The sequence below is a fragment of the Mustela nigripes genome, chromosome 2 (genome assembly GCF_022355385.1).
Source record: "Mustela nigripes isolate SB6536 chromosome 2, MUSNIG.SB6536, whole genome shotgun sequence".
Taxonomy (NCBI): Eukaryota; Metazoa; Chordata; class Mammalia; order Carnivora; family Mustelidae; genus Mustela; species Mustela nigripes.
The window spans coordinates 61,846,355-61,874,347 of NC_081558.1; the positions used below are offsets into that span (position 1 = coordinate 61,846,355).

At 55.6% G+C, this 27,993-nt stretch overlaps 1 protein-coding gene across 1 annotated transcript in view; it reads left to right on the plus strand.

The window, feature by feature from the left end:
- Positions 1 to 27,993, plus strand: part of SCN5A (sodium voltage-gated channel alpha subunit 5) — a 91,000-nt gene that overhangs the window by 10,694 nt on the left and 52,313 nt on the right. The window contains exons 2-8 of the mRNA XM_059390533.1: positions 5,497 to 5,811; positions 7,320 to 7,438; positions 14,815 to 14,904; positions 16,186 to 16,314; positions 22,358 to 22,449; positions 25,811 to 26,041; positions 27,570 to 27,633. Of these exons, the coding sequence (XP_059246516.1) occupies positions 5,539 to 5,811; positions 7,320 to 7,438; positions 14,815 to 14,904; positions 16,186 to 16,314; positions 22,358 to 22,449; positions 25,811 to 26,041; positions 27,570 to 27,633 (998 nt within the window). The 5' untranslated portion in view covers positions 5,497 to 5,538. The remainder of the gene's footprint in view (positions 1 to 5,496; positions 5,812 to 7,319; positions 7,439 to 14,814; positions 14,905 to 16,185; positions 16,315 to 22,357; positions 22,450 to 25,810; positions 26,042 to 27,569; positions 27,634 to 27,993) is intronic.

Genomic DNA, 27,993 nt, shown 5'->3' on the forward strand with positions numbered 1-27,993 from the left:
GTATTAATAATCTAAGCCTCAGAACAGCCCTGTGCAGCAGGTACGATTATGACCCCCCATTTTACAGATGGGAAAACTGAGGCAGAAACACATCAGTTAACTTGCCCAAGGACACGTGGAAATAAGTGGACAGGACCAGATCCCACAGGCACTTGAATCATGTCCCTATCCCATTTAGAAACAATATCCTGCAGAGAAGGAGTGGGAAGGCCAAAGGCGGAAGCAGAACCGGGCACAGGTCTGGGTTCTCTGGCCCAGGGCGTTTCCTCATGGCCCATCTTGGCAAGGCTGAGTGGAAATGTCCTCACAAGCCACCACAGAGTCTCTTTGCTGATGGCTCATCTTCATCTCCCCATCATCACCTGTTGATTTAAGATCCATTACCTTGGGAAGAAAAGTGTTCTATGAAGTCATTTGTAAGACCGTGTACACAGCGGGTGCTGATTACTGAATCATTCGATTAATAAAATGAGTCTATGAGTTGAGGTGTTAATTAGTTTTAACTCATTCTCCTCAAGGAAGAAATGAATTCACTCCTCCTGCCCTCACTGACACCTGTGGGGAGTGAGCCCTGGCCTCATGGGCACCCACATGCTCTCCCTGAACCTCTTGCTGAAGGACTGAGGAGCCGTGGAAGGCAGGGCCATGGGGCAAGGGCACAGGTGAGCTGAGTCTCCAGAGCGGGAGGGAGGAGGGAGGAGCCAAGGAAGCCAGCAGAGATTTTCTAGGAAGCCTGGGAACCACTTCCACAGAGTGCCTTGCATAAATTTACATAGCAAAGGATATTCTTTGCATGCTGTGTTCCAGAGGCTGTGATTCCAAGGCGACCAAAATGCTAGAGGTGACTCAGGATTCCAGAGCGTGCCTGCCTTGGGATATGGGAGGGGAATGGGAAGGAAGGCTCCACAAGGAGGGACTAGGCTGGAGTCAGGCCCCTCTTCACCCCTCAGGTGACCAACCTTTCTGGTTTGTTCCCGACCAAAGGGTATCGCCTCTCAGGATGCAGGAATCTTAGTGCTGAAGCCAGAGAAATCCGGAGCGTCACTCCCTGGCCCTGGACCATACCCACAGCTACACTCTTTTCGTGTTCCACAACCTGGCAAGGTGACCACCACAGATTGAGCCCCAGCTATGTGCCCCGTACATTCAGGAAAGTCTTCCTTCAGGAAGGCCAGCTGAAGAGACAACACGGAGACAGGTCCAGAGGGCTCCGGTGTCTGGTGCGGACAGTCACTGCTCTCCCTCATGGTATCTCCACCTTGTTGTAATACCCATGTGTACAGCCAGCGACTCAGAGGTTTTTGGGCTATTTGGTGAAATCAGACTGCCTGAGAGGCGATACCCTTTGGTCCCAAACAAACCCAGGGACTGACTATCAGGGAACCTTTGTGGCCAGGAAGCAGGCAAGGGCTGGATGCCCAGAGGAGGGAGATCAGCGTGGATGGGCAAACATAGAAGGTGTCCTAGAGAAGGGGGTCGTGAGGAGAGCCTGAGGTGGCCCTGCCATCGCACAGGGCAGGGGCTGTGTTTGGGAAGGGCTGGGCCAGGGAGTGGTGGAACTGCAGAGTGGAGGGAAAGAGAGAGGGGGCCAGTGGCCATGAGGTCAGCATTGTCCCAGCTGGGGGGACAAGGTCTGCCCCTGCGCAGTAGCATCCGGATTGGAGGGTGTAATGTTTGGGGGGGGGGGGGGGGGGGCTTGTAGCCAGTGTCGCAGGAAAGTATCAGATTGAAAAGGAAGCTTCACAGATTGCTTCCCTGGGCTCAGGAGCCAGCAGAACTTTGACAGAGAAGCCCCCGGTAACCAGAAACTGATAAACTTGGGACAGGATTGGGTTGAGGTCCCCTGGAGCTTGAGTCAGGCCGACAGAACAGGAGCAACCAGGTTGGGCAGGGTGGTCAGCTGGAAGAAGACGTTCCAGCCCAGGGAGCATCTACAGGACTGATGGGGACAAAGAAGCTAGCCTGGACGAGGGAAGGGAGTCATGGGGTGCTGCTTCTAGAGGAACAGTCTCAGAATCAAATCAGGCCAGGCCTCTCCACACATTGGATCTGTGTAAGACTGAGACGTGTTCTTTCCCCAGATTGCTGGGGGCCTGACCTCCTAGGCCTGCAGGAGATGGCTGGGTCTGAGCCTGGAGTGTCCTCGGGCCCTCCAACCCCAGCCCCCCAACTCGGGCATCACTAGAAACCTTGCAGCCAGGGCTCATCCAGTCTCAGCCTCAGGCAGGGCGTGGGCCCTGAGCTGCTAAAGGAAGAGCAAGGCCAAAACCAGGTGCAGGCAGGGGGAGAACAGGAAGAAAAAGGATCTGTCCTGCCTGCAGGCCCAGAGACAAAGGACACGCTTGACTGGTTTACTTTGGAACCTGAGGCTGCCTGGCTGCTGGGAACCTCACCTGGTTTCAGGAACCACAGAGTCCCAAGGATTCAGGTGCTCTACTGGAGGCCACGGGGAACAAGACGTTCCTCAGATCTAGGCCCCATTGTCAGTGCTTCTTTATTAACATGTGAAATAATGAGATTTGGCAGCAGGTCTGATAAGCCTTTTAATTGTGGAGTATCAATGAGTGTTCATGATATCTGAGATCCTGGGGGCACTGGTCACAGAACAGGAGAATGTCAGCAGGTTCTGTGGGTCCCAGCACCGTTAACACGATCACTTTGCTGCCTGTATTCGTGATTGAGGGAAGTGCTCAGTTGCATTTAAAAGTTAGTAAGAACAAGGAACATTTCCTCCTACGCTGAAATCTTTCCCACCCGTCCAAGAGGCTTTTAGGAACCCCTAAACTCCACAGACAAGGAAAGCTGTCCCTGCCATTAGCAGTCGGGAGCGTGGTCTCCCTTGGCCAGGGAGGTAGCTGGTGACTGGAGGGGAATCCAAGTGTGAGGGACAGGGGACAATTTTTTCCTTGACCTGGGTGCTCTTTCCAGCTGTGTTTAGTTTGAGAAAATTCATCCACCTGCACACTTAGAATATGTGCGCCAATCTACGTGAATCAATTGATTTTAATACACATTTTTTAACACCTTTACTGGAACAGACGGCTACGTAGGTGTGAGCTTGTATGTGCACGCACATTCTCTGTCTCTGTCTCTCTCTCCCTTACACACACACACTCCCCAGTATATACCGGTGAACCTCTGCAAGTCCATGGGCATACACGTGTCCCCAGAACCCTTGCAGGCATGGGACACAGATGGATACAATGAGACAGAGAACACTATTTTTAGGAAAAAATTCCAAGCCAAAGAGGAGGCTTCCTGATTTACTTAAATAGTGATTGCTGATGGTGGAGAGGATTGTCCTGGAAAGGGCCATTGTCATCCTGGCTGGCTTTTTTTCTTTTTTTCTTTTCTCAGTAAGGACTAAGGCCCTTGTTTTTGTAAAAATAATACAAGATCATCCTAAGTAATTCAAGCACTAAAGAAAAGTACAAAAAGGAAAGTGTACCATGACCCACATTTTTACCAGCAAAGGAAAAAAATCACCATTCATGGGGCGCTTGGGTGGCTCTGTGGGTCAGGCATCTGCCTTCGGCTCAGGTCATGATCTCAGGGTCCTGGGATGGAGCCCCATATCGCCTAGGGCTTCCTGCTTGGTGGGGAGTCTTCTTCTCCCTCTGCCACTCCCCTTGCTTGTGCTCTCTCTGTCTCTCTCTCTCTCTCAAATGAATAAATAAAAATCTTTAGGGAAAAAAAATCGCCATTCACGTTCGGCAATGAGCGTCACAGACACCTTTCTTGTTCACTCAAAGATGGAAGCTGAACAGGGACACGCTTTTATAACAGGGGAACCTACTCCCTCACCTGCTATTATTATCAAAGGTGTTCCTTTAACTTTTCTTGAATGAAACAGAGGAACAAGACCCCGAAGGATGGAGTGGTTTTTAGAGTGCTAGGTCCTAGGACCTCTCCTCTGACCTCCCTTCACACCGGCCTCATTGCCCTTCCCTGGGGACCAGAGGTGCCCTTTGGAGGCCTGGCTGTGTTATGCTTGCTCACCGTTTACCTGTCAGCTGACCAGGTGCCTGCCTCCCAGCCATCCTGGGCCCGGAGCCTGGGACCTTTGCTGGCTATGTGCAAGGATTGATGCAGCGGATCGCCGGGGTCATTGGTGACGTATTTCATGGGAGTGAGATCAAGGCAAAGCCTGCCTTTGGTTGACGGAAAGGGATTCTGTCCTGGCAGAGATCTCCAACAGGTGTCCGCCCTGCCCCCTTGAGCTGGTGCCCAGCCATTCCTGGGTTTGATGTGGTAATTAGCGACACTGCCTCCCCCTTCCCGGTGGAGTCCCGGTCGGAGCTTCTGTGCCTACCACATCCTGTTTTGCTGGGACAGTCAGGAGTACATTCTTTGGTCTCCATGTCATAGGCAGAGCATGTTCACACCAGGTCCCAGATCGGTTGAGGCCACGGGGGCCCACATTCTCGCAGTCTGGCATGAGTCCCATGCGTGTGCTTCTCGGACACCCCTGTGGAGGGTGGTCCCTGTTTTCTGGTTCGGCCAGCACCAGGGGCAGCCCTCATTTGTTCGGATTTGGGAGGAGGGGAGCACATGGAGAGGTGTGAAGAGCCCAAGATGCTCCATTGGAGCTTCCTATCTTGGGAAGAATGCTCGCCCTGGGCATTTGGGCAGGGGGCCCTCCAGCAGGACATTGCTGCAGTTGTGTACATGGGGTGCTGACATCTGGATGACAGCTCTGAAGCTGTGCCCCTGCTGTTTCAAACCCCCTGGCATTTGCCTGGGTCTGATTCGGCAGACACAGGTGGTCCTGCAGGTGCCAGATGTTGGCACCTCCATGCCCCAGGGAAAGTCTAGGCACCCTTTGCCTGCAGGCACATGGTGCTGTGGGGAGATAGACAGAGTACCCCCCTCCCACCCTTTGGCCCCACTGCCTGGGCTGCCTCTGCCCAGAAAAGAAGCCTGGGCATTGGCCCAGGACGCCTCTGATCACCTTCCACAGGGCTCCAGGGTTTCCCATAGAAGGGACAAGCTTGAGAGGAGGGACGGCACTGGGTACCTTTCCACACACTTCCCTCACCTGCACATTCTTCATCATTCCTTCCATCATTCATTTGTTCAGGACCAGCCTTGCCAAGGCCCTGGGACAAAAAGATGACAGGTCCCAGCCCTGCCCCAGCAAGTGTCCCTTCTTGTCCAGAGAGAGTCATCACCTTTGTAGGAAGTGTTTCATTCGGCTCGGTTCAGGAACCCACAAGGGCAAGTGTTCCCTTTTGTGTTGAGTGGGGCAGAACAAAGGACTTCAGTGACACAGCCACTCTTGACTAATTGCCATCAAATGTGCTCGCTAGGACGGGAAAGGGACCCTCCTGTGCATCCCCACACAGAGCCCGCAGCCTTGAGGACACTGGGTTTGCCCAGGCCAGCACCAGCGAGGTGTGCCTCTGGAGATGTTGGGGACTGTGGCCGGGACCCTCTCTGCAAACTTTGCGTCCTTCCCTCCACCTGCACAGCCCGTGTTCTCTGGCTTCCCCACAGGCCACGCGAGGACTGCCTGGGCCCCAGAAGCAGGATGAGAAGATGGCAGACTTCCTGTTACCTCGGGGCACCAGCAGCTTCCGCAGGTTTACCCGGGAGTCCCTGGCGGCCATCGAGAAACGCATGGCGGAGAAGCAAGCCCGAGGCTCAGCCGCCTCACAGGAGAGCCGAGAAGGGCTGCCCGAGGAGGAGCCTCCCCGGCCCCAGCTGGACCTGCAGGCCTCCAAAAAGCTGCCAGATCTCTATGGCAACCCGCCCCGAGAGCTCATCGGGGAGCCCCTGGAGGACCTGGACCCCTTCTATAGCACCCAAAAGGTGACTGCCGCCCACCTCCCTGCCCACACCTTCCTGCAGCTCCCCTCTCAGTGCAGTAGACAGGGAGAGGGCCTCGCCTCCATATGGGGCTGCGTTTGGGGCGGGCTCCCTGGGTTTGGGGGAGTGAGTCACTGGGGATCTATATTCTAATCATTTTCATTTTATTCCCGAATAAAAGCCAGAATCACGCAGCCTGATAATGTTTGGTGTTAGAAGAGAAGGAGCAGGCAGCCACAGTTGAAATCTTGCCTCCTTGGGGAGTGCCAGCTATGGGGGTCATCTGTAGTTAGACTTTCCCCTTGGGCAGACTCCAGCCATCCTGCAGGGTGTATGATTTGGAGCTGGACCCCAGAGCATAGCATGTGGACCCAGGTGTAGCCCAGGGGGTTCACTGGGCCTGGCTGTGCCTAGGTAGCTCAGGCCGGCGGCCGCAGCAGCAGCTCCTGGGCCTTGCAGGCTGGCAATGGGGCAGTGAAGGCGAAAGGGAAATCTCAGAAGGGTGGGAAGAGAGCTTGTTCTGCTGTTGTCCTTCTGAGTATAGGGAGACCAAGTTGCTTTTGTCCACGAGGCAGGGTGACTCGGGCTCCCTCCCAGCAGGGATTTCCACCCAGGAGTTGGATTCCCCCATCTGGGTGCCCTGCCCCGGCCTCACCGCTCAAACCACAGGCACACGACGCTCCCACAGAGGCCTGGTCCCCAGCTGGTTGCCCACTCTTCCAGGCCTCGCTGCTGGAGGAAGGCGGGTTTGCATTTGAGGATGGAGTCAAGGGTGGGCTGGGTCAGGGACACTGTTTTCTATCCCTGTGATCAAGAATACTTGAACCATGGCCCAGGGCAGGTACAGAGGAAGAAGGTGGTTGCTCTCATTATTGGGAAAAAGCCAGAGGGCAGACAGGGTCAGTGCTCCCAGGGCAAGTGTGAGTCCTGTGGGTCTGTATCACTAGGTGCCTGAGTGTGTGTGTGACCGTGCATTTCAGAGACCAAGAGCCTGGGGACAGGTGTGGTTGTCTCCTGTGTGATGGGAGTGGGTGTGAGTGTGTGGGTAAAGGGAAAGCCCACCCAGTCTATATGCAGAGGTGGGAGAAGAGACCTTGAACCTGGTTCAAGTGATGCAAGTTGGGGTGGGGTCAGAGTTAGTCTGGAAGCTGGGATCCATCAGGGTAGGTGGGTCTAGGTCATGGTTGGTCACAGCTGGAAGTAACAATTAGGATCGAGGTGAAGGCCAAAGCCTGTCATTTTGAAACTGAACTAAGTCCCACCCAACCTGACATTCCCCTAAACTTGACCTTATCCCACTACAGCCACAGGCACTACAGCCACAGGCAACACCGTAAGGGGCCACTGACCTGCCCTCTCCATGCCCTCTGCCTTTCTCTGTCCCTCTCTTCCTCCCACTCCACCCTTAGGAAGGGTTCTAGGGTTCTGAGTCAACCACTGCCCCCCAGAATCCTCCTTGTACAGGGGCCTAGGGGCCACCACCCCAACTTAAAGCCGCTCTCTGTCCACAGACCTTCATCGTGCTGAATAAAGGCAAGACCATCTTCCGGTTCAGTGCCACCAATGCCTTGTATGTCCTCAGTCCCTTCCACCCTGTCCGGAGAGCTGCCGTGAAGATTCTGGTTCATTCATATCCTTTGCAGTGAGTCCCTGCTGGGTGTCTCCTCCGGGCCCTACACGGAGTGGGCAGGGTGTTTGGGGCTAAGAATGGTGCAGGTCTCTGAAGACCCAAGCATCACGGTCATAGCCTAGTGGCGGGTCGGAAATGTAGAGCCCTTGGACCCCGCACCGGACCTGCCAAATAAGCGTCTGCATTTCAGCAACATCCCAGGGGATTCTTGGGCACGTGAAAGTTTGGGAAACCCAGTTTCAGTAGAGAAGCACCCTGGCAGCCAGGTTATTGAGGATCCCAGAAGACAAGAGTTCTGCCAATGTCCCCTGGCTCTGCTTTGGCTCCCAAGTCCCCTGCCACTGCCTCCCCATCCCCGCGCAGGGACCTCAAACAGGGCATCAGGGCTGGGCTGAGGAGAAACCACTTTCCAGTAAAGAGACGTCTGTTTTTTTCACACGTGGGCACCCTTCTAGGGAGGCAACACTTGCTTTTTGATTAAGTGTTGACGAAATGTTTGCAGTTTCAGAGTTCTATCAAAGAACTCTGGTTAGCATTAAATTATATAAACCACAGCCTAAAAAAGCTGCCGGCTGCGGAGGAACGCTCTGGGAGTGCTGCAGTGTGACAAGGGACAGACTGGCCTTTGGGCCCGAAGGGAGTAGTGACAAGGGACAGACTGGCCTTTGGGCCCGAAGGGGGCCTCATTCAGGCCGCGTGGGATGTGGGACAGGACGCCAGCACCCAATCACTGCTGTTCCGTGGACTTCAGAAAGGGGGCCCCACAGATGGGGAGGCAGCGGTAGGGAGGGTGAGGAGGCCGGTGTCCGGATGCAGTCAGAGGCATCTGTGTCTCGTGGTGCCAGCCTGGGCAGCCTTCCTTTGGCTGGCAGCTGGCTGGGCCATTAATCGAATCAGTGCTGCTGGGCTCTGCAGAGTGATTAGCCGTGGGCGCAGCAGGCTAGCCTGATAGAGCTCCCCAAGGCCCTCCCCTCCATCCCCTCTCTGGATGGACGTTTTCCGAGGCTGAGTCAAAGACCCATTAACCTCTGAGCAGGGCTGGAGGCTTCAGGAAAACAGCCGCCCCATGAGGAGCTAAGTCACCGAGACAGATGCTGACAGCTCAGGGGCTTTTCCTGGCCAGGCGGGGGTGAGGGATGCCCGTTCCAGGCTCCACTCACCTGTGCCCCAGTGCCCAATCCTCACCCCAGGGGTTAATTGGAAGAGCTCAGTGCCAAATCTGTTCTCTGCATGCAGACCCTCTCTCCCCGCCTCCGGCTCACTCCTGCCTTTCCCCCAGGGCTCGCTAGATGTGTGTGTCCAGGCAAAGTCCCACGTACAGCCACAGCCGTGGCAGCCTCGGAGAGGTCTCTAGAGTGGACAGACACTGAGGGGCGCGGTTCCGTTCAGGGAGCAGCCTGCCCTTCCTAGCTGTGTCTTCCTTTGTGAGGCAAGGGTAGTTCTGGATTTAATTTTGGGCCATTCTGCAACTGTTTCTAAACTCCTTGGAGACACCCAGCACTTTGCAGGGCACCCTGGGTGCATGGAGCTGAACAAGACCCTGTCTTTGCCCTCTTGGGAATTGTACCATCCCCTCAGACTGATAAGACAGCTACGAGAATAGTTGTCATTTCTGCCAGCGGGTAGGCGCCGGCTGGTGAGGACAGCGCAGAGGGAGAAGGCAAGGCCGGCCTCCGTTCCAGCTCAGAGCTGGTCTCCCCCTCACTCCAAGGGCGTGGCCTCCCTGAAAGCATGCTCCGGCTCCCACCTGGGGCTTCTCCTCCAGGTATCTAACCAACCCAACACTGTTTGGCAGCTGGGCGCCTCCAGGGATACAGCGGCAGCCCCAGGATTCCTGCAGGGCCCTGGGCTGGGCCCTGGGTGGGGGTGGCCAGATGAGGCCAGGGAGGTGGTTGGGAAGCACTGGCGCCCACAGCCTGGCCAGAGGGTCCGTTGAGCAGTGACTGAGGCTGTGCGATGCTGCTGGTGTCCCCCCTGCTTCCCCATCCCCGCCACCACCCCCACCCCCATTCAGGGCACGACCGACCCTGAGGCCTCAGAGCTGGCCTGTGTCCCCCAGGGCAGCTGCCCCAGGGAGGTGGCTTGCCATGGTTGAGGCCCTGAAGTGGGCTCCCAGGGGCTGCCTGGATCCTCCAGCTGCCAGGGATTGGAAGCACTCTGATGGCCCTCAATAGCGCCCCTTAGTGGGCTCGGGGGCAGTGGGGAGAGGAAGGGTCTAGATATATGAGGTCCTTGCCATTCAGAGTGTGGCACACAGACAAGTAGCAACAGCAGCCTGAGGATCTCGTAAGAATTGCCGAGTCTCAGGCCCCACCCCAGGACCTGCATTTTCTCGAGGGCCCGGCGATCCTCGCACACAGCTCCCTGGACAGGTGTTTCCAGGTGTGGGTCTCTGAGGGTCATCTACGGCTCACCTGGTAGTTTATTCAAAATGCGGATTCCTGGCCCTTTCCAGACCAGAAGCTCCAGTGTGAAGCCTAGGAATCCACAAACTCTTCGTGTATTTCTTTTTTTCTTAGTTGAAATGTAATCCACATACCATACAACATATTGTTTTGAGACGTCCAGCTGAGTGGATTTTAGTATATTCCTACGGTGGTACAACCATCCCCACTATCCAATTCCAGAGCATGTCATCACCTCAAAAAGGAGCCTCGTGCCCATCAGCAGTCACTGTGAATCTGCATACAGATTTCGTGTTCTGAGTAGTGAACTTGCACTCTGCTTACATTCTTTTCTGTTGTAGTGAGGAAAAAAAAAAAAACACAGAACATAAAATTCACTGTTGTGACCACGTTTAAGTGTAGGGTGCAGTGGTGTTTATGTGGATTTTATGTGCATATTGCCCTGCAGCAGAGATCTAGCATTTCTGCCAAACTGAAACTCTGTTCCATGCTTGGCTTATGTTTTCATATCCACCCAGATACCTCTGAGCCACCCATGGGTGCCCTTTGGGGCTCGGCCCTTTGGAAAGGGTCAGGGGGCAGAGATGAACAAAGCAAGGGGCAGGAGGGTGGCCCCTGCTCTCAAGGAAGAAAACCCACTCACTAGGAATGAGGCAGGCATTCCCAGCAATCTGCTAGCAAGTGCCCCGTAATTCCGCTCAGCTTTGCTCTGAGTGCCACGCTTGTTCAGCATCCCTGGGAAGTGGCCTAAAAAGTAAATATGGGTATGTAGAATTATTTTTTTCCAATGTATTTTTGTTATAATCCTGCAGAATGTGTTCCTGCCAGGATTAAATAAAAGAAACCAACTGAATTCCCAATTCTGCTGCAGTCACATTCAGAGAGGCATCACGTTCACGCCGAGAAGCTTTCTGCCTTCCTGGGTGCACAGGGTCTGTTCACAAAATCCTCCCACGTTTCTCTAGCAGATTCAAATGGGCAATCAAACCACATGTTTGTGTGTGTTTGTGTGCGTGTGTGTGCATGTTCACTGCATGACACACATAGATGAAAATGCCCCCCACAGCATCCCTTCTTTTCTCGAGGTTTTGTTGTTGTTGTTGTTGACTTCTCGGGATCCAAAGACAGGCAGTCTAGGCAGGCCAAGTTTAAGGCATTCCCCACCACCCATGCAGGCAGTCCTTGCTGGCATTTTAATCATGAGGCTGGGAGTGGGTGTTTGGGGACAATGACATGACAGGATTGAAGATGTTCAGCAGAGCTCAGACCTAGAGAGCTGGCCTTTGCCTCTGCCCACACATGGGGCCAGCTCAGTCATTGGCCTGAAACTGCCAGGCAGTGCAAACAGGTGTGCCCGGGGATGGAGTGCACTTGACTCATCTCTCCGGTATTGGCTGCCTGCCGGGCTCCATGGGGGACCCAGGGATGCTCTGAGCAGAGTCACGTGGACTGGAGGCACCTGTAGGCAGGAAGAGAACACGCACACATAGTGATGGAGAATAATGGAAAGGTGGTCCTCAGGTTCGGGAGAGCCAGGCAGGGTTTCCAGTGGTCAAGCAGCTCCCAGTCTAGGGTTTGCTGCACCTCCCCCTAAGCCGTTGCCTTTGGTCAAACAGCCAGAACCCAGGCAGGCAGCTCCTGTCATTCCCCACCATGGGACGCAGACCGTGGCTGGCAGCATTCCAAAGAGCGAGCCGTCTTCTCTGGCTCTTCCCTAAGTCTTGATGCCAGAGTTCAACTCACCTGAGCTCCAGCCGCGTCTGTTGGTCCAAGGCAGCCTGTCCACTGCTGCCAGGGGCCTTTTCTTCGCTCTAGTGAGAGCTGTTGAGAGGGGTCTCCCCAGGCAGCCCAGCTTGCTTCACCGTGACCAGCAGGCTGATGGATTGCTAAAGGAACCCTGTCCAGACTTGGGTGCCTGTCTAAACACCTCCTCCAGGAAGCCTCTTGCCCAGCCCTAGGCAGGCCCGTTTTCTCATAATGTCCCATCTTGGAACTGTTTCCTCCCTCCCTGTCTCCCACCCAGGGCCGAGCACACATGCTCTTTAGGTCTGTTCTTAAAAATGACAGTTTCAGGGGCGCCTGAGTGGCTCAGTGGGTTAAGCCTCTGCCTTCGGCTCAGGTCATGATCTCAGGGTCCTGGGATCGAGCCCCGCATCGGGCTCTCTGCTCAGTGGGGAGTCTGCTTCCTCCTCTCTCTCTCTGCCTGCCTCTCTGCCTACTTGTAATCTCTGCCTGTCAAATAAATAAATAAAATCTTTAAAAAAAAAAAATGACAGTTTCATCCCCTAACCTCCACCCCGGCAGGGTGGCAGTGTGCACACACTTTACAAAGCCTTTCACTCATTGGTTTTACTGCCCTGTGGGTAACAGAGACCACGTATGAGGCAGCAATACCCATGAGGCAGTGTGACTTGCCCCAGACCTTCTGTCTGGAGGCAGGAGGATGACCCCTTGGTGTTCTCATGCAGAGACAGGGCTCAGAGTAGGGGGGCCTGCGCTGGGAGGCGGGGGCTCGGAGCAGGGCCAGGCCATTGACCGGCTTTGTACTGACAGTCTGTGGCCCCTTCAACAAATCACCACAAATATAGTGGTTTAAAACCACAAAATGTAGCATCATACACTTGTGGAGGTCAAGAGTCCAGGAGGGTCTCACTTGAGGGCGTTTAGGCGGGGCTGCGTTCCTCCCTGGAGGCACCAGGGGAGACTCTGGGCCTAGTCTTTTCCAGTTTCTAGAGGCTGTGTGGACTCCTTGGCTTAGGATAGCCCCGTGTGTGAAGTCAGCAACCGCTTGTGGGATTCTTCCCACAGACAAGGCTCCACTGCCAACCGTCCTGCCTACCTCCTTTGCTTAGAAGGAGCCTGTGCTGACACGGGGCCTGCCCGGACAATTCAAGGTGATATCCCATCTCAAGACCCGTCATTTAATCACATCCACAAATCCCTTTTGTCATATAAATTAACACTTGTGCTTGTCCAGGATTCGAATGCGGTTGTCTGCGGGGTGAGGAGAGAGGGCTCTTATTCTACCGGCTGTAGGAATCTCCAGCCTGACCTTGTGCCTCAGTCTCCTCAGGTCCAAAATGGAGACAAAGTCCCTCCCCTCCACTGACCCCACATAGGGTTGTTGGGAGAATTGAATTAGTTAATGGTTACAGAGAGCAGAGCCTGGCACCTAGGAAGGGCTCAATAAATATTTACTCTTAGGGTCATTACTTTCATATTTCAGGAATCACCTGGGATCCCCAGTAGTGGATCAGGTGGGAGATTAGTGAATAAAGCTGGTTGAGGGGCAAGTTAACTGTCTGACCAATAAGGACAGCCTTGGCACAGAGTCTGGGTGTGAGGAACATGGGCCATGTGTGAGGGAGAAGGGAGTCGGGTTAGCCAGGGAGACCTGCCCACAGGCAGAGGGATGGGCAGCTCTCCAGCGGAGGGACCCCACCCCCCCCCCCCCCCCCACCCCCCGCAGGCTCCCTCCACCCCCCACCCCCAGCCACACCCCATGCCTCGAGAGGTGTCCTCCCACCAGGAATCAGGGCTTCCTGGAGCCATCTGCTTTAACTGAGGGAGGTTCCCAAAGCCTGATCCTCTTTCATCTCAGGTGAGAAATTGGAGAATTCATTATAAACTGGGGGTGGGGCTTGGCAGGCTATTTCTTAATTCCCTCAGTTCCCTAGAAGGGGGACTAGAAGTGTGGAGGTCTCATGCCTGCATTCTTTGAGAGGCCTCACTCACCTCTCCTCCCTCCCCAGCCGGAGCAGCCCCACACTCTCCCAGAAGTCTGCACCCCGGCTTGGCTGACTGCACTCAGACCTGAGGCGGGGCCAGGCCTTAGAAATCGGAGGAGCTCTGCTAGGGAGGAAAGAGGCAGGCCCCTAGGGCTCAATTACTTCAGCTCCCTGGCAGCCAGAGGGAATCTCAGGTGGGCTGCCGCTTTGCACAGGTCTGGGGCCGGGGACCACGTCGCCATGAGCCTGGAGGCAGCCGCAAGGGGCAGGAAGCCCAGCTTCTCTTCTTGGGCTGGGGAGGGAATTTGAGAGAGCAGCCGAGTGTTTCCCGTTCTGACTCAGGCCCCTTAGGGGTCCCCTGCCCTAGTCCCTCCATGGCTCCAGGGTCTGCCCCCTTGCTCCCTGTAGGTCTTGTGGTGGTGAGAGAGGCCAGGAGGTCAGTCAGGGCTTCATTTGCAGCAGAGAAGGTAGCCAGAAAGTTAGGGATGAACCAAGGCCTGGGGCAGTTCAGTTCAAGGTCAGGGGCCCAGAAGGATGCCCAAGACCCAACATCTGAAGAGCTCCCCTTCTGATGGGGAACAGATGGGCATTACCGCTTAGGGGGCAAGGGCAGGTGCCCCTGCTCAGAGGCGGTGCACCTGCTAAGGAGTTTCTTGAAGGATGGGGAGGAGAGCACTAGGTGGGGCATGTGCAAAGGGCAGGTAGCAGTATGAGGAGCCGTCGCCTGCATCCTCAGGGTTGTTGGGACAGCAGAACCCTTCAGAGAGGTCCTAGATCAAAGGTAAGGAGCCTTCCGGGGGAAGTAGGGGAAAGAACTGGGAGCCCCACTGCCAGGGCTTTCCTCTCCCTGCAAGCAACTGGCCCCTGAGGAGCAGTTTCCAAATCCCATCTCCCTCCCACGAGGTTGTGGGTCAAAACTGCTCTACTCTGGGGGTCTTCCTCCCTGCCCTCCAGGACGGACCCTAGGTGGAACTCTGCAAATGGTGCCATGTCAGCTCTCTGGTCCCTGAAGGGACTTCAGAGCAGGGCAGGGCTCCTGCTGCAAGTGCCGAGGAGGGGAGAGGTGGGCAGGGCCTGGGCCCTGGATCCCCCACCTCATGGGGGGGGTCACCCAATGACCACCATATGCCCATGTACATGGAGGCGGTGGCATGGCAGTGACAATCGCAAGGGCAGGACCCTCAGGCGCCAGTGGCCCGCCCGCCGGCCCACTGCACGCAGCTTTCCTTGACCTCTGCGCCACGTTGTTCAGTATGCTTATCATGTGTACCATCCTGACCAACTGCGTGTTCATGGCCCAGCACGACCCTCCACCCTGGACCAAGTACGTCGAGTGAGTATCTTCAGGGCCTCTGTGGCTGGCCTCTCCCTCCCTCCCTTTCCGTCCCATACCGTGGCCCCGAAAGTCACCCCAGAAGTCACCGGCAGGACTCACCCACCTGGAGGGTCCTTGGCTTGGCCCCTTCCCTCTCTGGCCACTCTTGGCCCCACCGGCTCCTTACCTTGAGCGATGTCCTCAAGGGAGGAAGCTCTCCAGGTTGGCCAAGTGGGAGATTCCTTCCTGACCCACCCTAAAGAGCACTGAGCTGGCTGAGGAAGGCTCTGACTTACCGAGCACTTAGTGTCTGCCGGGCGCTGCCGTGGAATAGTAAACCACATCTCCTCTGACCCTCCGGGCGGCACCATAGGATGGGGACAACCACTGTCCCCCTTTGGGGGACAACCACTGTCCCCCTTTGAGGGACAGGAAGCTGGAAATTGGAGGCATATCTTGTCCAGTAGGGCATGGTCCAGGGGTGTCCCCACTTCACTACTCCCTCTGCTGCCTCCTGGGACCATTTGCTCAATTTCAGAAAACAGCTTCCAGTCCATCCTTCTCAAATGAGAGTACGGTACCCTTAAGTTTCAAACAGACCCGATAGCCCCTTGGGGCGCGTGGTGCCTGTTTTCAGGGAACTGGCGGAATGTCAGGGACAGCCTCTCTTACCAAAGTGGCTTGCCTTGTGGGTCTCTGCGTTCGCCCAGGACTGCGGGGATGAAGGAAGCAGCTCAGGGTCCCGGCATCTAGGCATCACGATTCTTCACCCCACCCAGCCTCAGGCATTAGAACCTCAGCCCCCTTCCCCAGTGCACTGGAGACAGCTGTACCCACCCACCTGTAGGTAGTTGAGAATACACCATGCTCTTGTCACTAGTTGCTGAGGAACCACCAGCAAGGATGAGGGAGTGACATGATCTGAGCATCCTTACAGGGTAGACCCAGTGACCACCATATGCCCATGTACATGGCCCCCAGGGCTGGAGTGAGGAGAGAAGTCGAGGGTCTTCTTACACCAAGACAAGAGGGAACATGGAAAGGTCAGAGGGGCACATGGTGGGCGCTCAGCAATGCTGAGTCATCATGTTACGGCATCGACTTACAGCAAAGATGCTGTAATTAGTCCCACATTTGGACCAAGCCTCCAGCTAGGCCAGGGGGGGTGGCCAAGGGTCTGGCCTGAGGGCTACTTAAGAGCAGAGCTATCTAGGGCTCAGGCACGCACATGAGGAACCTGGCCAACCTGGCCTGCGGGCTGCAGCCTCCCTGAAAAGCCCTGCGGGTCTCTCTTCCCAGGTACACCTTCACTGCCATTTACACCTTTGAGTCTCTTGTCAAGATTCTGGCCCGGGGCTTCTGCCTGCATGCTTTCACCTTCCTCCGGGACCCGTGGAACTGGCTAGACTTCAGTGTGATCGTCATGGCGTGAGTACCTTGCTCTCTGCGCCGTACTGTGTCTCGCCAGGCCGCAGTCAGGGACGTGGGCGTCCTCCCTGGCCCTGCGCCACCAGGCCTTCTCACCCCCTCACTGCGGGCTGCATATGGCTGGGGAGCAGCCGCCTCACTGCTATGGCAAGAGGAAGACAGGATGGAGGCCCCCAGCCCCTCCTGGTGGGCCATGGCAGTCAAGCCCGCTCGCTCAGCAGTGGCCCAGTGCAGCCCTGGGCTCAGAATCCATTAAGATTCTGGCATAGCATCCTCTACCCCTTCCACGGTGGGAAACCAGTGTTACAGCCCCAGATCTCTGGAGCACTGTGATCAATGACCTAGATTCTAAGGTGATTAAGAATGAGTCAGCAGGAAAGACAAGGAGCCTGGAGAAGTGACTGGGCATCCCCAGGAGCCCACGCCGGGCACACCAGCACCTCTGCTCTCTCCACTCACGCACTCCATATTTTGGCACATTCTAAGGCACCTGGTCACTGGCATGATCCAGTGAGGTATCCTGGATGGAGAGCCCTTGTCCCCATTTTACAGATGACAAAACAGATGCCAAAGACCCACAAGGAGCCTGCCAGAGAGTGAATGGGAATATCCCCGGCCTGCTGCCATGCAGTGTCCTTGTCTGGAAAGAGATCCTCGCTGAGACTGGGTTGAGGCATTCCCCTCGGGATGTGTCCACAACAGAAGCTGCGTTCTGGAGGCAACGACTGATCAGGGTGGGCCTCCCGAGTGGGAGCTGTGGCCTGGGCTCAGCCATCAAACCCTTTCTGGAAGCCTGATGTGTGTGCGGGCCTGGGCACCACACCCTGGCAGGGAGCGGAGCTGGTGGGCCCAGTACTTTGCCCAGTATCCTTCCCTGACTCATGGAAGGATAGTGCTGGCCTCGGTGGTGTTGGAGGTTCAGTTCAGCGCCTGCTTTGTAGGATTCTCGGATTCACTAAATGTACCTATTCATGCCGGACAAGGTCTGCCTCACCCAGGACATGAGCAGCCCTGGCTATGAGCTCAGCCATGCTGTGGGGAAGAGAGGGGAGAGCGGGCAGCCAGACCCTGCTGATGGGGTGCTTTCCGGTGAGAGGGAGAGTCCACTGGTTAGAAAATGCATCAGGACATCTGCTTCTCGGTACTCTGCTTGTGAGCTGACACCAACCCACCGCCTTACAGGCGGGAAAACTGAGGCTCCGAGAGACACTGCCACTTGCCCAAAGCCGTTGTAGACTTAGGCCTGGGCAGAGCCAAGTGAGCAAGGGAGAGTGTAGCCAGAGAGAAGGCAGGGTGGTGGGGGACAGCCCTATGGCCTTGAGGGCCATGAAGAGAGCCATCAGGGGTTGAAAGGCAGGGAGTGAAGAGACCTGAGCTATGTATCATAAGTTTGCCCAGCAGCTGAGGGGCTATTTTCCTAGCCAGGAGAGAGATGGTGGTAGGGACTGGGGTTTAAGTAGAGAAGCTGAGGGACATGGTCAGATTCTGAATGTACTTTAAGGGTAGGGCTGACGGGAGACCCCAAGGTGGGTTTGGCTTAAGCAGTTGGGTGAACAGAGTTCCCGTTTGTTAACATGGAGGCTGACAGGAGGAGCTGGCCGAGGGAGGAAGGGACTTGAGCAACTAGATTGGAATGCATTAAGTCTGAAAGCATCCAGGGTGAGATGTGGAATAGGCAACTGGATATTCCAATCTGGAATTCAGGAAAGAGGTCCGAGTTAGGGATATATATTTAGAAACCATCAGGGTGCAGATGAGACTGGCAGCCAGGAGACCAGATGAATGAATCATCTAGAGTGAGCGTGGCCAGAGAAGGGATGGCGCCTGGGGACTGTACCTCGGATGCTCCAACATCTCGAGGTCGGAGAAGAAGGGGTGAGCCGAGAAGTCCAGAGGGCACCGCTATGGAAGGTGGAGAAAAGCCTGGACTGGGGACTGGTTGAGTGTGGCTACCCTTGAAAGATGCCCTGAAAAGGCTGAAGAAATCCAAGGCATAGACCATGGCAGTCCGAGACGTGACACCGCCTATGACCTTGATGCCACTGAGATGACCGTGACCCCGCTGATTGCCTTGACCCGACATGGGGGTACAGACACCTAATTAGACAGGGCTCAAGAGACTGGGGCAAGTATAGACATGCACTTTGTGGGGTTAGCTGTAAACAGGACTGAAACAAGGATGCCGGGGGTGGGGAAGACGGCAGAGCACCACTAGAGGGGTCTTTGTAAAGGAGATGCGGTGCAGGGGAGAAGAAGGCCTGATGGTGGAGGAGGGTGAGTTGCAGGAGCAAAGCCCTTGAGCTGGCCTGAGGGCCAGGAATCTAGGGCCCACATGGAACTCTGGCCGTCAGAGCAGGGAAGGCAGAATTTCAGGTGGGTTGGGAGAGTCGGTGATGAAAGAAGAGAATTTCTGTTCTGATCACTCGTATTTTCTTCATGGTAAGAAGTGGGTTCATCAGCTGAGAACACGGAGTAGGGAAGCTCCTACTCTTGAGGAGAGAAGGAAACCTCTCCACACAGAGGAAGGACATTGCACTGACTTTGGAAGGGGGCAGGAGTGTTACGCCAGGCCCAGGCTCTGGAGTGCCTACAGGAGGGGAGAAGTGCTCTTTGAGCCACTGGGGGCCTGGTGTCACAGGAAGGGGGCTGTGGCAGAACAGGACACAGCATCTGCCTGTGTCTTTCCTACTTCCCATCCTGGAGCCCGAGCAGGACTGTGTCCACCGCAGGGATGCTCCCAGACCCTGGGTCCCTTACCTAACTGTAGGTCTTTGGAAGATGATCTGAATGACCTCAGGCCCTTAGTGAGTCCTGCTGTCTTATCCCATGAGAGAGTCTCTGTCTCAGTCCCCATGGGAATCCACAGGGAACTGCTTCTTCCGCTTGGAATCACAAAGCAGGTGTGCTTTCCTCACCAAGGCCTGCCTGCCTGCCTTTGCTCTGGACCAGAACCAGGTGTGACAAAGCAGAACAGAGCCTTAGAGGCCAGCAGACCATTTCCAAGTTCCTGAGCATCTCCGGGAAACGGCACTTGCTTCCCCTGGGGCGCAGGGACCCACTGGAATGTCAGGGATCTGCTGTGTGCTGGACTGGCCTGGCAGCTCTGATTTGAGGTGTCCCTGCCTTCGGAGAACAGTGGTGCCCTCGTAGTGCAGTGAAATGCATCCTCCTATGGTCAAATGACTCCTTAAGGTGTTGGGGCGGGGGCTTCTAAAATAATTGAGGGAGCCTTGGGTGGCAGAAGTGGTTGATTCAATGAAACTCCCCCTCCCCCATTTTACAAATGGGGAACTGAGGCTCCGAGAGAGCCTGCCTCTTGCCCAAATTTGTGCAATGAATCAGCAGCCCTGCTGAAACTAAAACAGGTCCCCTTGCTCAAGAGGCACGCCAGGTCTAAGGTTCCCACCTGATCCCCCCTCCCACTCAACATAGAGACTGTAGGAGGGTCTGGGTTGCCAGGAGGCCTGCCAGGCAACCCTCCAGCCAGAGTTCTTCCCAGGGCCCCTCCCTAGCTGGGCATTACCTGCCCATTAGCACAGCCTCCCACCTCTTGGGGTTGTTATGGAAACTGAACCTGGAGGGGAAAGGAGGGAGGGCAGAGAGGAGAGGGTGGGCTGTACCTCTATGCCCAGCAGCCTGGGAGGCTCCGGCTGCATTGAATAGGAGGGCTGCACAGGAAGATGGGGGTGGAGGAAGAGGGGGTCTGCCCTTCCTCCAGATTCCTCTGGCTTCCAGAAGGGCTTCCCCTGCCCTGGGGCTGGTGTGCAGAAGTACAATGGCCTGGAGGAACGTTTTGCCAGCCTCACAGGGGCAGAGCTCTCTCTACCCCCAACCCAGCCAGTCCCAAACCTGGCCCTTTGCCAAATACAGGGTCTCTCCGGCCACACATCCTGGAGCCCCAGGAGAGGCCTCACTGGGGTGTCTAGGGCCCCCATGTGGGAAGCAGCCAGGCCAAAGACTCCGAATCAGCTAAAAGGGCAGGAGCCTCCATGTCACAGACACGCCATGGTCACGGACACGCCAACCGTTCACCCAGCCCTGTATCTTACCTTTGAGACTTCCTTCTCCTCAACATTGCTCTCCCACATGTGTCGTGACTTCATGGGTGACCACCAGCCCTGCTCCTGTTCTCAGCCACTCAGCTGGCCTTGCAAGCCTGCTAGGAGCACACACCCTGGGATCTTGGCTCCTCTGTGCTCAGTACCAGCTGCTGAGGAGGCGGACCATGAATGGAGGGCAAGCCTGAGGATGTAGGAAGGCGAGTTCTGCCCTGGGACAGGCAGAGACAGGCAGAGTCCAAGCTTCAGACAGGCAGGGCTTCCCTGGAGATGCGAGGGGACAGACAGGGTCTGCAAGGGACAAGAAGGGAAAAGCAAGGACCGTTGGTTCCCTCTGATGTGCACAGTGCTCTACTCACTCCCTGGGACCAGAAGAGACACTCTTGGAACCAGTGTCCTGAGTAGAAAGACTGCTGTCCCAGGCCACACTTACTGGTCCATCAGCAGAAAATGGGGCCCAGGGACACTGCAGGCTGGACCCATGGCTTTGTGTCTCATGGCAACATGAGCAACGTTCGGAGATAAACCTGAAAGTCTTGTGGCAACCCCATATCCAGATGGAAAGTAAAGCCTGAAAGAAGAATGTGGGACAGAGGTTTGAGAATCTGAGTCATCACAGAGGATGGAATAACCAACAAAAGCAGAGAGGGAGCTTGAACCAAATTAATAGTTGTATATGGGCCAGAATAAGGGAGGTGACATCTACTCCCCATCGGAAGTTTACAAGCTGAAGTGAGTCCAGGGGAAGGAACGGAAGCCACACCACAAAAAGGATCTGGTGTAGCCAGAAGAAAAGCTCTGAGAATGTGTCTGCTGACTTCTCATCTCTGCAGGTGTGTGGTGAGTAAGGAGGGAGCAGGCATGGTCCACAGGGCCCCATGAGGAGACACAGAGGAATCTGGTGTCAACCCAGTCAGAGAGCTGGACAAGGTAGGACCCGGCTGACTCCAGGATACTGAGTCCCTTGACATAGCCTACCAAGTCCTTCCCTGCAAATACCCACAGCTTGAAAGCAGATTCAGAAATTCTACGAGGAATGGAAGGTCCTGGAGGTCCAGACTGACTAGCAGTGAGTGCCCCCAGTGCACACTTGGCACTTGTCCAGCTTCATCGGTCTGCAATCCTGGGTCTGATGTCACTCAGATACCAGGTCCAACACACTTGGTTAAAAACCAGACATCCTGAGTCCACTGTCCTTTATTAAACATCAGAGGCCTTCGCTTAAATGTCATGTACCCTGGATGTGAAATCTTTGGTTAAATATCACCAGTCACTTGCCACTGTCCCGATGGTCCTGGTCACACACTGTCCACCCAGCTCTTAGACATCCTGGTCATGTGGCCCATCCACACACACCCTCACACTTGCTTGGGCAGCTCCCTTCTCCCCAGGGACCAACTCCTTCCTCCCGTGCCTGTGAAGACTACAGATGGGTGACTGTCCCAGTTGTAGGTTGGAACGTCTCGACCACTTACTCTGCCAAGGGTCGCTTGAACCCCAGCAGACCTAGAGGGCTGCTCACTCTTGAGGTCCCTCCTCCTGTGAAGAACTAGGACCATCCTTGGAGGTCTCCGGAGGTCTTAGAATGAGACTGAGTTGGGGGACTCAGCCTTCAGAGACCTTACTACACCTGTGTGAGGCTCTCAACCAGATACTGGGGCAACCAGGCACGAGTTGATCACAGATGACAGAAGATGCAGAGCAAAGCTGGGACCAGAATGCCCCTTGGCTCCTCTGCCACCCAGCCATCAGGAGCACCTCACTGAGAGAGCCGCCTCCCGTGTGGGGGCTTCCTGTGTGGACATCCTTAGGTCATCTCACCGAGGGCCCGATGTCAGGAAGGTAGAGAGGAGGAAGAGAGCCGGAGGGAGCCCTGGGCTGTCGGCAGCCCTCCCTGTGGGAGGGGGAGAGGGACTGGGCGGGTCGGGGAGGGCAGGCTGAGGTGCTGCCTTGTAATTCCCAATAACTGTGGTTTAATTCTGCAGGTATGTATCAGAAAATATAAAACTAGGCAATTTGTCGGCTCTTCGAACTTTCAGAGTCCTGAGAGCTCTAAAAACTATTTCAGTTATCCCAGGTAAGATGCCCAGATTTGCCTCTCAGATCTCAGCTACAAGTGACTCTCTCTCTGTCTCCCCTCACCCCTTCCCCCATCGTGTGTCTTCTACTGGCGTGTTGTCACTGTCTCGTGTGTGACTTTCCCTTGTTACAGATACACAACTGAATTTGTGGACCTGGGCAATGTCTCAGCTTTACGTACCTTCCGAGTCCTCCGGGCCCTGAAAACTATATCAGTCATTTCAGGTGAAAAATCAGGTTAAACGCCAAGGCCGGAGGGACACGCTCAGGCCTTCCCAGCCAGCTGGGCCCAAGGCGGCCCTTGGGAAGGCACCTCCAAAGGTGCCTGTCACCAGAATACGTTTCCCAGAGCTCGGCTGTGGGGGCTGTCGGCGGACATGGCTATCCCCTCAAAGCCTCACGAGGGGCTTCGGGCTGTCCTCCCCATCAAAGCCCACCCTCACAGATGCTGGGGGGCACACAGCTCCCACGGCATGTCCTGGATTGAACCCCAATTCTTCCCAAGATGGTGAAGTCCTTCCCAAACTGAACTCAGGGCTTTGAAGAGCTGAAAGCTTATATGTGAATTGCTTTGGCCAGAAGCATCACGCTCTGATAAGGAAACCAAAGAACTGAGTTTGAGGGAAACCACAGGCCCACGGGGCGGAGGGCCCAGTCCCTGCATTGGGCCCCCTGTGGTGACAAGGGCACAGCTGCCGCCACAGCCCCATTTTGTAAAACAGTGTACTCTGCGGACAGGCGTCATCGGGCCTTGGCGTCTACCAGCCCTCGCTGCATGGCGCGGTGGAGGTGTAGTGGACCGTGCATGGTAGCCTCGGGAAGCAATTCTCCTTGACAGATGTTGGCAATTGCACCCGGGAAATCCAAGCTCGGGCAGCCTCTCTAGAAAACCGGCCTACCCCAGCCATCCAGGAACGCTCTCAAAAGGCTTATGATTTCACAGCCCACAGAGCAGTGCCCCGAGGTTCCTTCCAGAGCCTTTTCTGAATGCAGCCACACTCAGAACCGGAAAAGGCCCTTCTTTGAAGAAGGCAGCTGGAGACAGGTTGTATATACCACCGATCTGGGGAGGTGTCAGAGCCGAGGGAAGATTTAAATGAAGCTGATGGCTGCATCCACTCCTGATGTGGAAAGCCGTGGGCCCTGCTCTGGAGGAGTTCAGTCTCTCCCCTGATGGGGTTATTATCTTAGAAGAGGACCCCCATCCACTTATGCTGTGTTCAAACCGAGCCTCAGAACGTTCCTCCTAGCCTCTGAACCCCGTAGGATGTGCTCCCTGCCAGTGCCCCAGACCCCTCCTAAGAGTGCGTAGCAAGTGGGACAGTCTGCCCCCAGTGCACACAGTCACCTCCTTTGAGACAGGTTTTGTCATTGGCCTGGATGCACACAGACATGCTTAGAAGCTCTCAAGGTCTATCCTCTAAGGTCCCAGGGACAACCTCACATCATCTGCTCACAAGATTAGAGAAGCACACTGACCACAGCAGTTGAGAAAAGGCAAGTTTCAGTCTGTTTTATAAGAAAGGCTAGCAAAGGAAAATATTTCTTGGAGTGAAGGAGGAAGCCTGCCAGCCTCAACCCAGGCCTTCTTCAAAGCTGCCAGCAACCCAGTGAGGAAGCAGACAGCAGACCCTGAAAGTGGTCGTTAGAAAAATGTTGTGGTCAGCATTATGGAAGTCTCCCCAGAGGAAGTGTCCCTTGACCTGGGGCTTAAAGAGCCTTGGCCTTCTCCAGACCTCGGTCTTCTCTCCCACAAAATGGGAAGGAAATCAGAATGGTTGCTTCCCAAGGGCTCTTCACCCAGCCTGTTAGAATTTCAGTGGCTGGAGTGTTTCCCAGTTGATGCCCAGGAGCCTTCCCTTCTTGGGTCTTTCCTGAAAAAATCCTGTTACTTCATTGGACTCATTCTTGCCAGAAGTGAGCTCTCTCATCAGTATGAGAAATGTTTAAAGAACTGGATCTGTGCTCACCAACTGATTGTCCCTGTGGACACGATGTCCACAGGCCAGGAAGGGCTTCACAGGGGCCTAGAACTGGATGCTAGTTGAGGCAGAGCTGGCCGCCCACCACCTCTTGCCCTGTGCTCCCTGCCGCATACAGTACGGGCCAGGTCTCCAGGCCCGGTGAGCAGAACCAGAGTGTGCTCACTGATGGGGTCCTCAAACCTCTGCTAGAGATGGGGTATGCCGAGCTACAGAATAAGGATCCTACCGCCACCACCTCTCCAGGCCCAGACCCCTGCAGGGTTCACACCTGCCCAGGGCAGTTACCAACATCTGCCAGGACAATTTCTACCGAGTACACTGAGTGCCTCTGAGCTGTGGGCAGGCAGCAGTGCTGGGGCACAGTGGGAGGACTTCCTCCCCAATCCCGTGGTTGCCCATTGCTGCCTCCCTGTCTCGAGGTCATGGGCACAGCAGCTGTGGGCACGGCCACCACAGGTGCTCCTAACACATTAACCAGCTGAATGATGGATGGATGGATGGATGGAGCTTAATCTGAGATCTGGCCGCTTGGTTGGGGGGTGGGGCGTGGGGGCAGGAGGCAGGCCTCTGCTGCTGGCAGAGAAGCCCTCTTCCTCCCAATGCTCTGCTCAGACTTGTCATAGGACAATAGCTCAGTGTCAGACCAAAGGCGTCTACACGTGCTTTTCTATCACTTCGCTGTGTGGTGCTAGCTTCTGCAGGGAGCTGGGCCATGCAACTAACACACCATGGCCTTGGCTTTTGGGAATGGGTTGGAAGGGGATGGGTCCCAGACAGACAGGGCAGGGGAGGAAAATGCAAAACAGGTCAACCCCTTCCCTGCCTTTGAAGCTTTTCCAAAAGGAGGCCCCTAGCCAGAGCAGTCGCTTTAGAACATTACCCACCATACCCTTGCCAGACCTCCTGATTTCCACCCCCACTGTCCTCCAAGAACACACCACATTCCTCTACCAGGAATGGCTTGTCTCTCCCTGTTTCAAGGATCAAGGGAGATTCCATTGCCTGAGAATGGGCCTGGAACTCAGTGTCCTTCCCACAGATTACATTTAAAGGTCTACCTTGGGACCAGCCAGACGGGGACAGGCTTTGAGCATTTTCTTCCTCAGGAAAACAGTATTTCCCATTTCCTATGTGATTAGTGGAGAGCAAAGAGGCCTGGGCCCTTCTGACTGCCCCTGGGAGAATCAGGACGCAATCTCAGTGATAGAGGAAATGGGGGCTTTGGTCTGGAAAACCTGAGAGAGGCCTCCTTCACCTGCCCCCACCTCACGATTGCCCACCTCTCCCAACACCCCCTCAGGCCCGGCCCCCACCCAGTGGAGCAGGGAGCACGGGGCCTGTGGTTACCCCCCTGCTCATTCTTGCCTTCCCCAGGTCTGAAGACCATCGTGGGGGCCCTGATCCAGTCTGTGAAGAAGCTGGCCGATGTGATGGTCCTCACAGTCTTCTGCCTCAGTGTCTTTGCTCTCATCGGCCTGCAGCTCTTCATGGGCAACCTGAGGCACAAGTGTGTCCGCAACTTCACGACGCTCAACGACACCAATGGCTCTGTGGAGGCTGATGGCCTAGTCTGGGAGTCACTGGACCTCTACCTCAACAACCCAGGTGCAGGCTCACTCTGTGGCCTGGGCAGGGCTTTATAAGGCCACACGGGCCTCACTAGAGGTCAGACCTCCTCCCAGTGGCCATTCAAGCCCTATCTGAGCCCCTGGAGACCCAAAGGTTTGCTCAGGGATTCCAGCCCCTACCCTTTGGAGCTCTAAGAGAGGACAGAAGGGGAGCAGACTTTGGGCCTGCCCTCAAGAGTTCTGAGGCTAGATGGCTGGACACTTGAGGAGAAGGAAGGATGGAGTTAGCTGGAGAGGCAGACGAGGGATGGCAGCTGCCGTGGCTAGAGGCGGGGATGGACGCTAGAGAATCAGGCATGGGGAGAAGACCAGCTTACCTGCCTGGGAAGGAGTGCTGGCGGGCATGGGACATGGCGCTGGGGTAATCTGTGAGGCTGCAGAGAGCAGGTCCCACCTGTGGGGCACGGGATGGTGCATTCAGCTTCTGTGTTCCCTGCCAGAATGTTAATCCCATGCACATGCCCCCCAGAACCCCAAGAGAGAGTCAGAGCAAGCTCAGTGATTGTACAAATCACATGAGCTGCTCCTGTCATTTCACTGATATGTGGTTTTCTGCTTTCGGCTGATGGCCAGCACCTCTCTTAAGTAATGCCATCAGTCTGATTCAAAGGTAGATAGTGGTGTAAGGCCAGATTCCAGGCCAGGGACATTCTGAAGTTAGGGCTTCTTCCCTACAACAGTAGTCCACGCTGGAAAAAGAAACAGACCACAACTCATGGATTCCATTTGCTTATGGTTCAACTGTGGCCAAAGAGCAGTGGTTCCAGAACTTCCGCATGTACCTGGAATGTACCACATGTCACCTGGAGGGCTCCAGAAAGCACTGCTGGGCTGCACCACCCGGGTTCCTGAGTCAGTAGCTCTGGGGCAGCATTCGGGAAGTTACTTTTCTCAGCAGGTCCCCATTGATTTCCTGCTGCCGCTGGGCTAGGGACCACAGTTTGAGAACTGTTGCCTTAAACTAAGGCCAGTAGTGGTGGGTGATGACCAGAGGGTAAGGGACAGGACTGGGTGCTCCATCTGTCACCGAGTCCAGCCCCAGCCCTGTCTGAGCAGGCCACAGTATCACCACGGTGACCATAGTTTGTACCTCTTGCAAGAAGAAGTGGACCCTGACAGAGCTGGGCAGTAGCCTGCCAAGACCATGCTAGGACTCAGTAGCCAAGATGCCTAGACCCTTGCCTCCTGGTTCAGAGCCTCTCTTGGCCCTGGGTGTCCTCCTGAGTGGCTCAGGGCAGGGTACAGAAGCTCCCTGTGGGGACTTCCTGAGTCTTGTGGGAGCTGGGGGGATGCTGGCAGCTGAATGTCTGAGGGGGAGCAGAAGGCAGGCCGGGGAAGCAGCTGGAATTGCATCAGGCCTGGCCAGGCAGTGGGTAGGGGTCAGGACAGGGGCAGAGAAGAGACCACCAGTGGCATCTCTGCCTCCCCAGAGGCCTGGGCACAGCGCGGAAACTCCGGGAGTCTGGGCCACACATGTCCTTCACCATCGGTTGTTCCTCTTTCAGGAAATTACTTGCTGAAGAATGGCACCTCTGACGTGTTACTGTGTGGGAACAGCTCTGATGCCGGGTATGTGGCACCCGCCCCCCAGGGCCACCTCACCCAGCAAGGGTGAGGTGAGGTGAGGGCGGCAGGCGAGGGCCCCCGCTCCTCGGTGCTTTCTCAGCTGACTGTGCTTTCGGTTTATGCCCTTGACCGCAGGCCTTCCCCTGCCTCTGTTCCCTGCTGGGGCCTGGCATCTTGTCACCCCACCCCCACCACAGGGGGGGCTCAGATCTGCAGGGAGGGGGACAGAGCCCAGGGCCTCCTGCCAGCCCAATCCTGGCTTTTTTCCCTCATGGAAGCCCCCCAGGGCTGCCCCCTTCCACTCCAGTCTTCTCTCCTTCCCTATGCATCTGTCCTCTGGGTCAGGAGTAAGTGTGGCTTTCC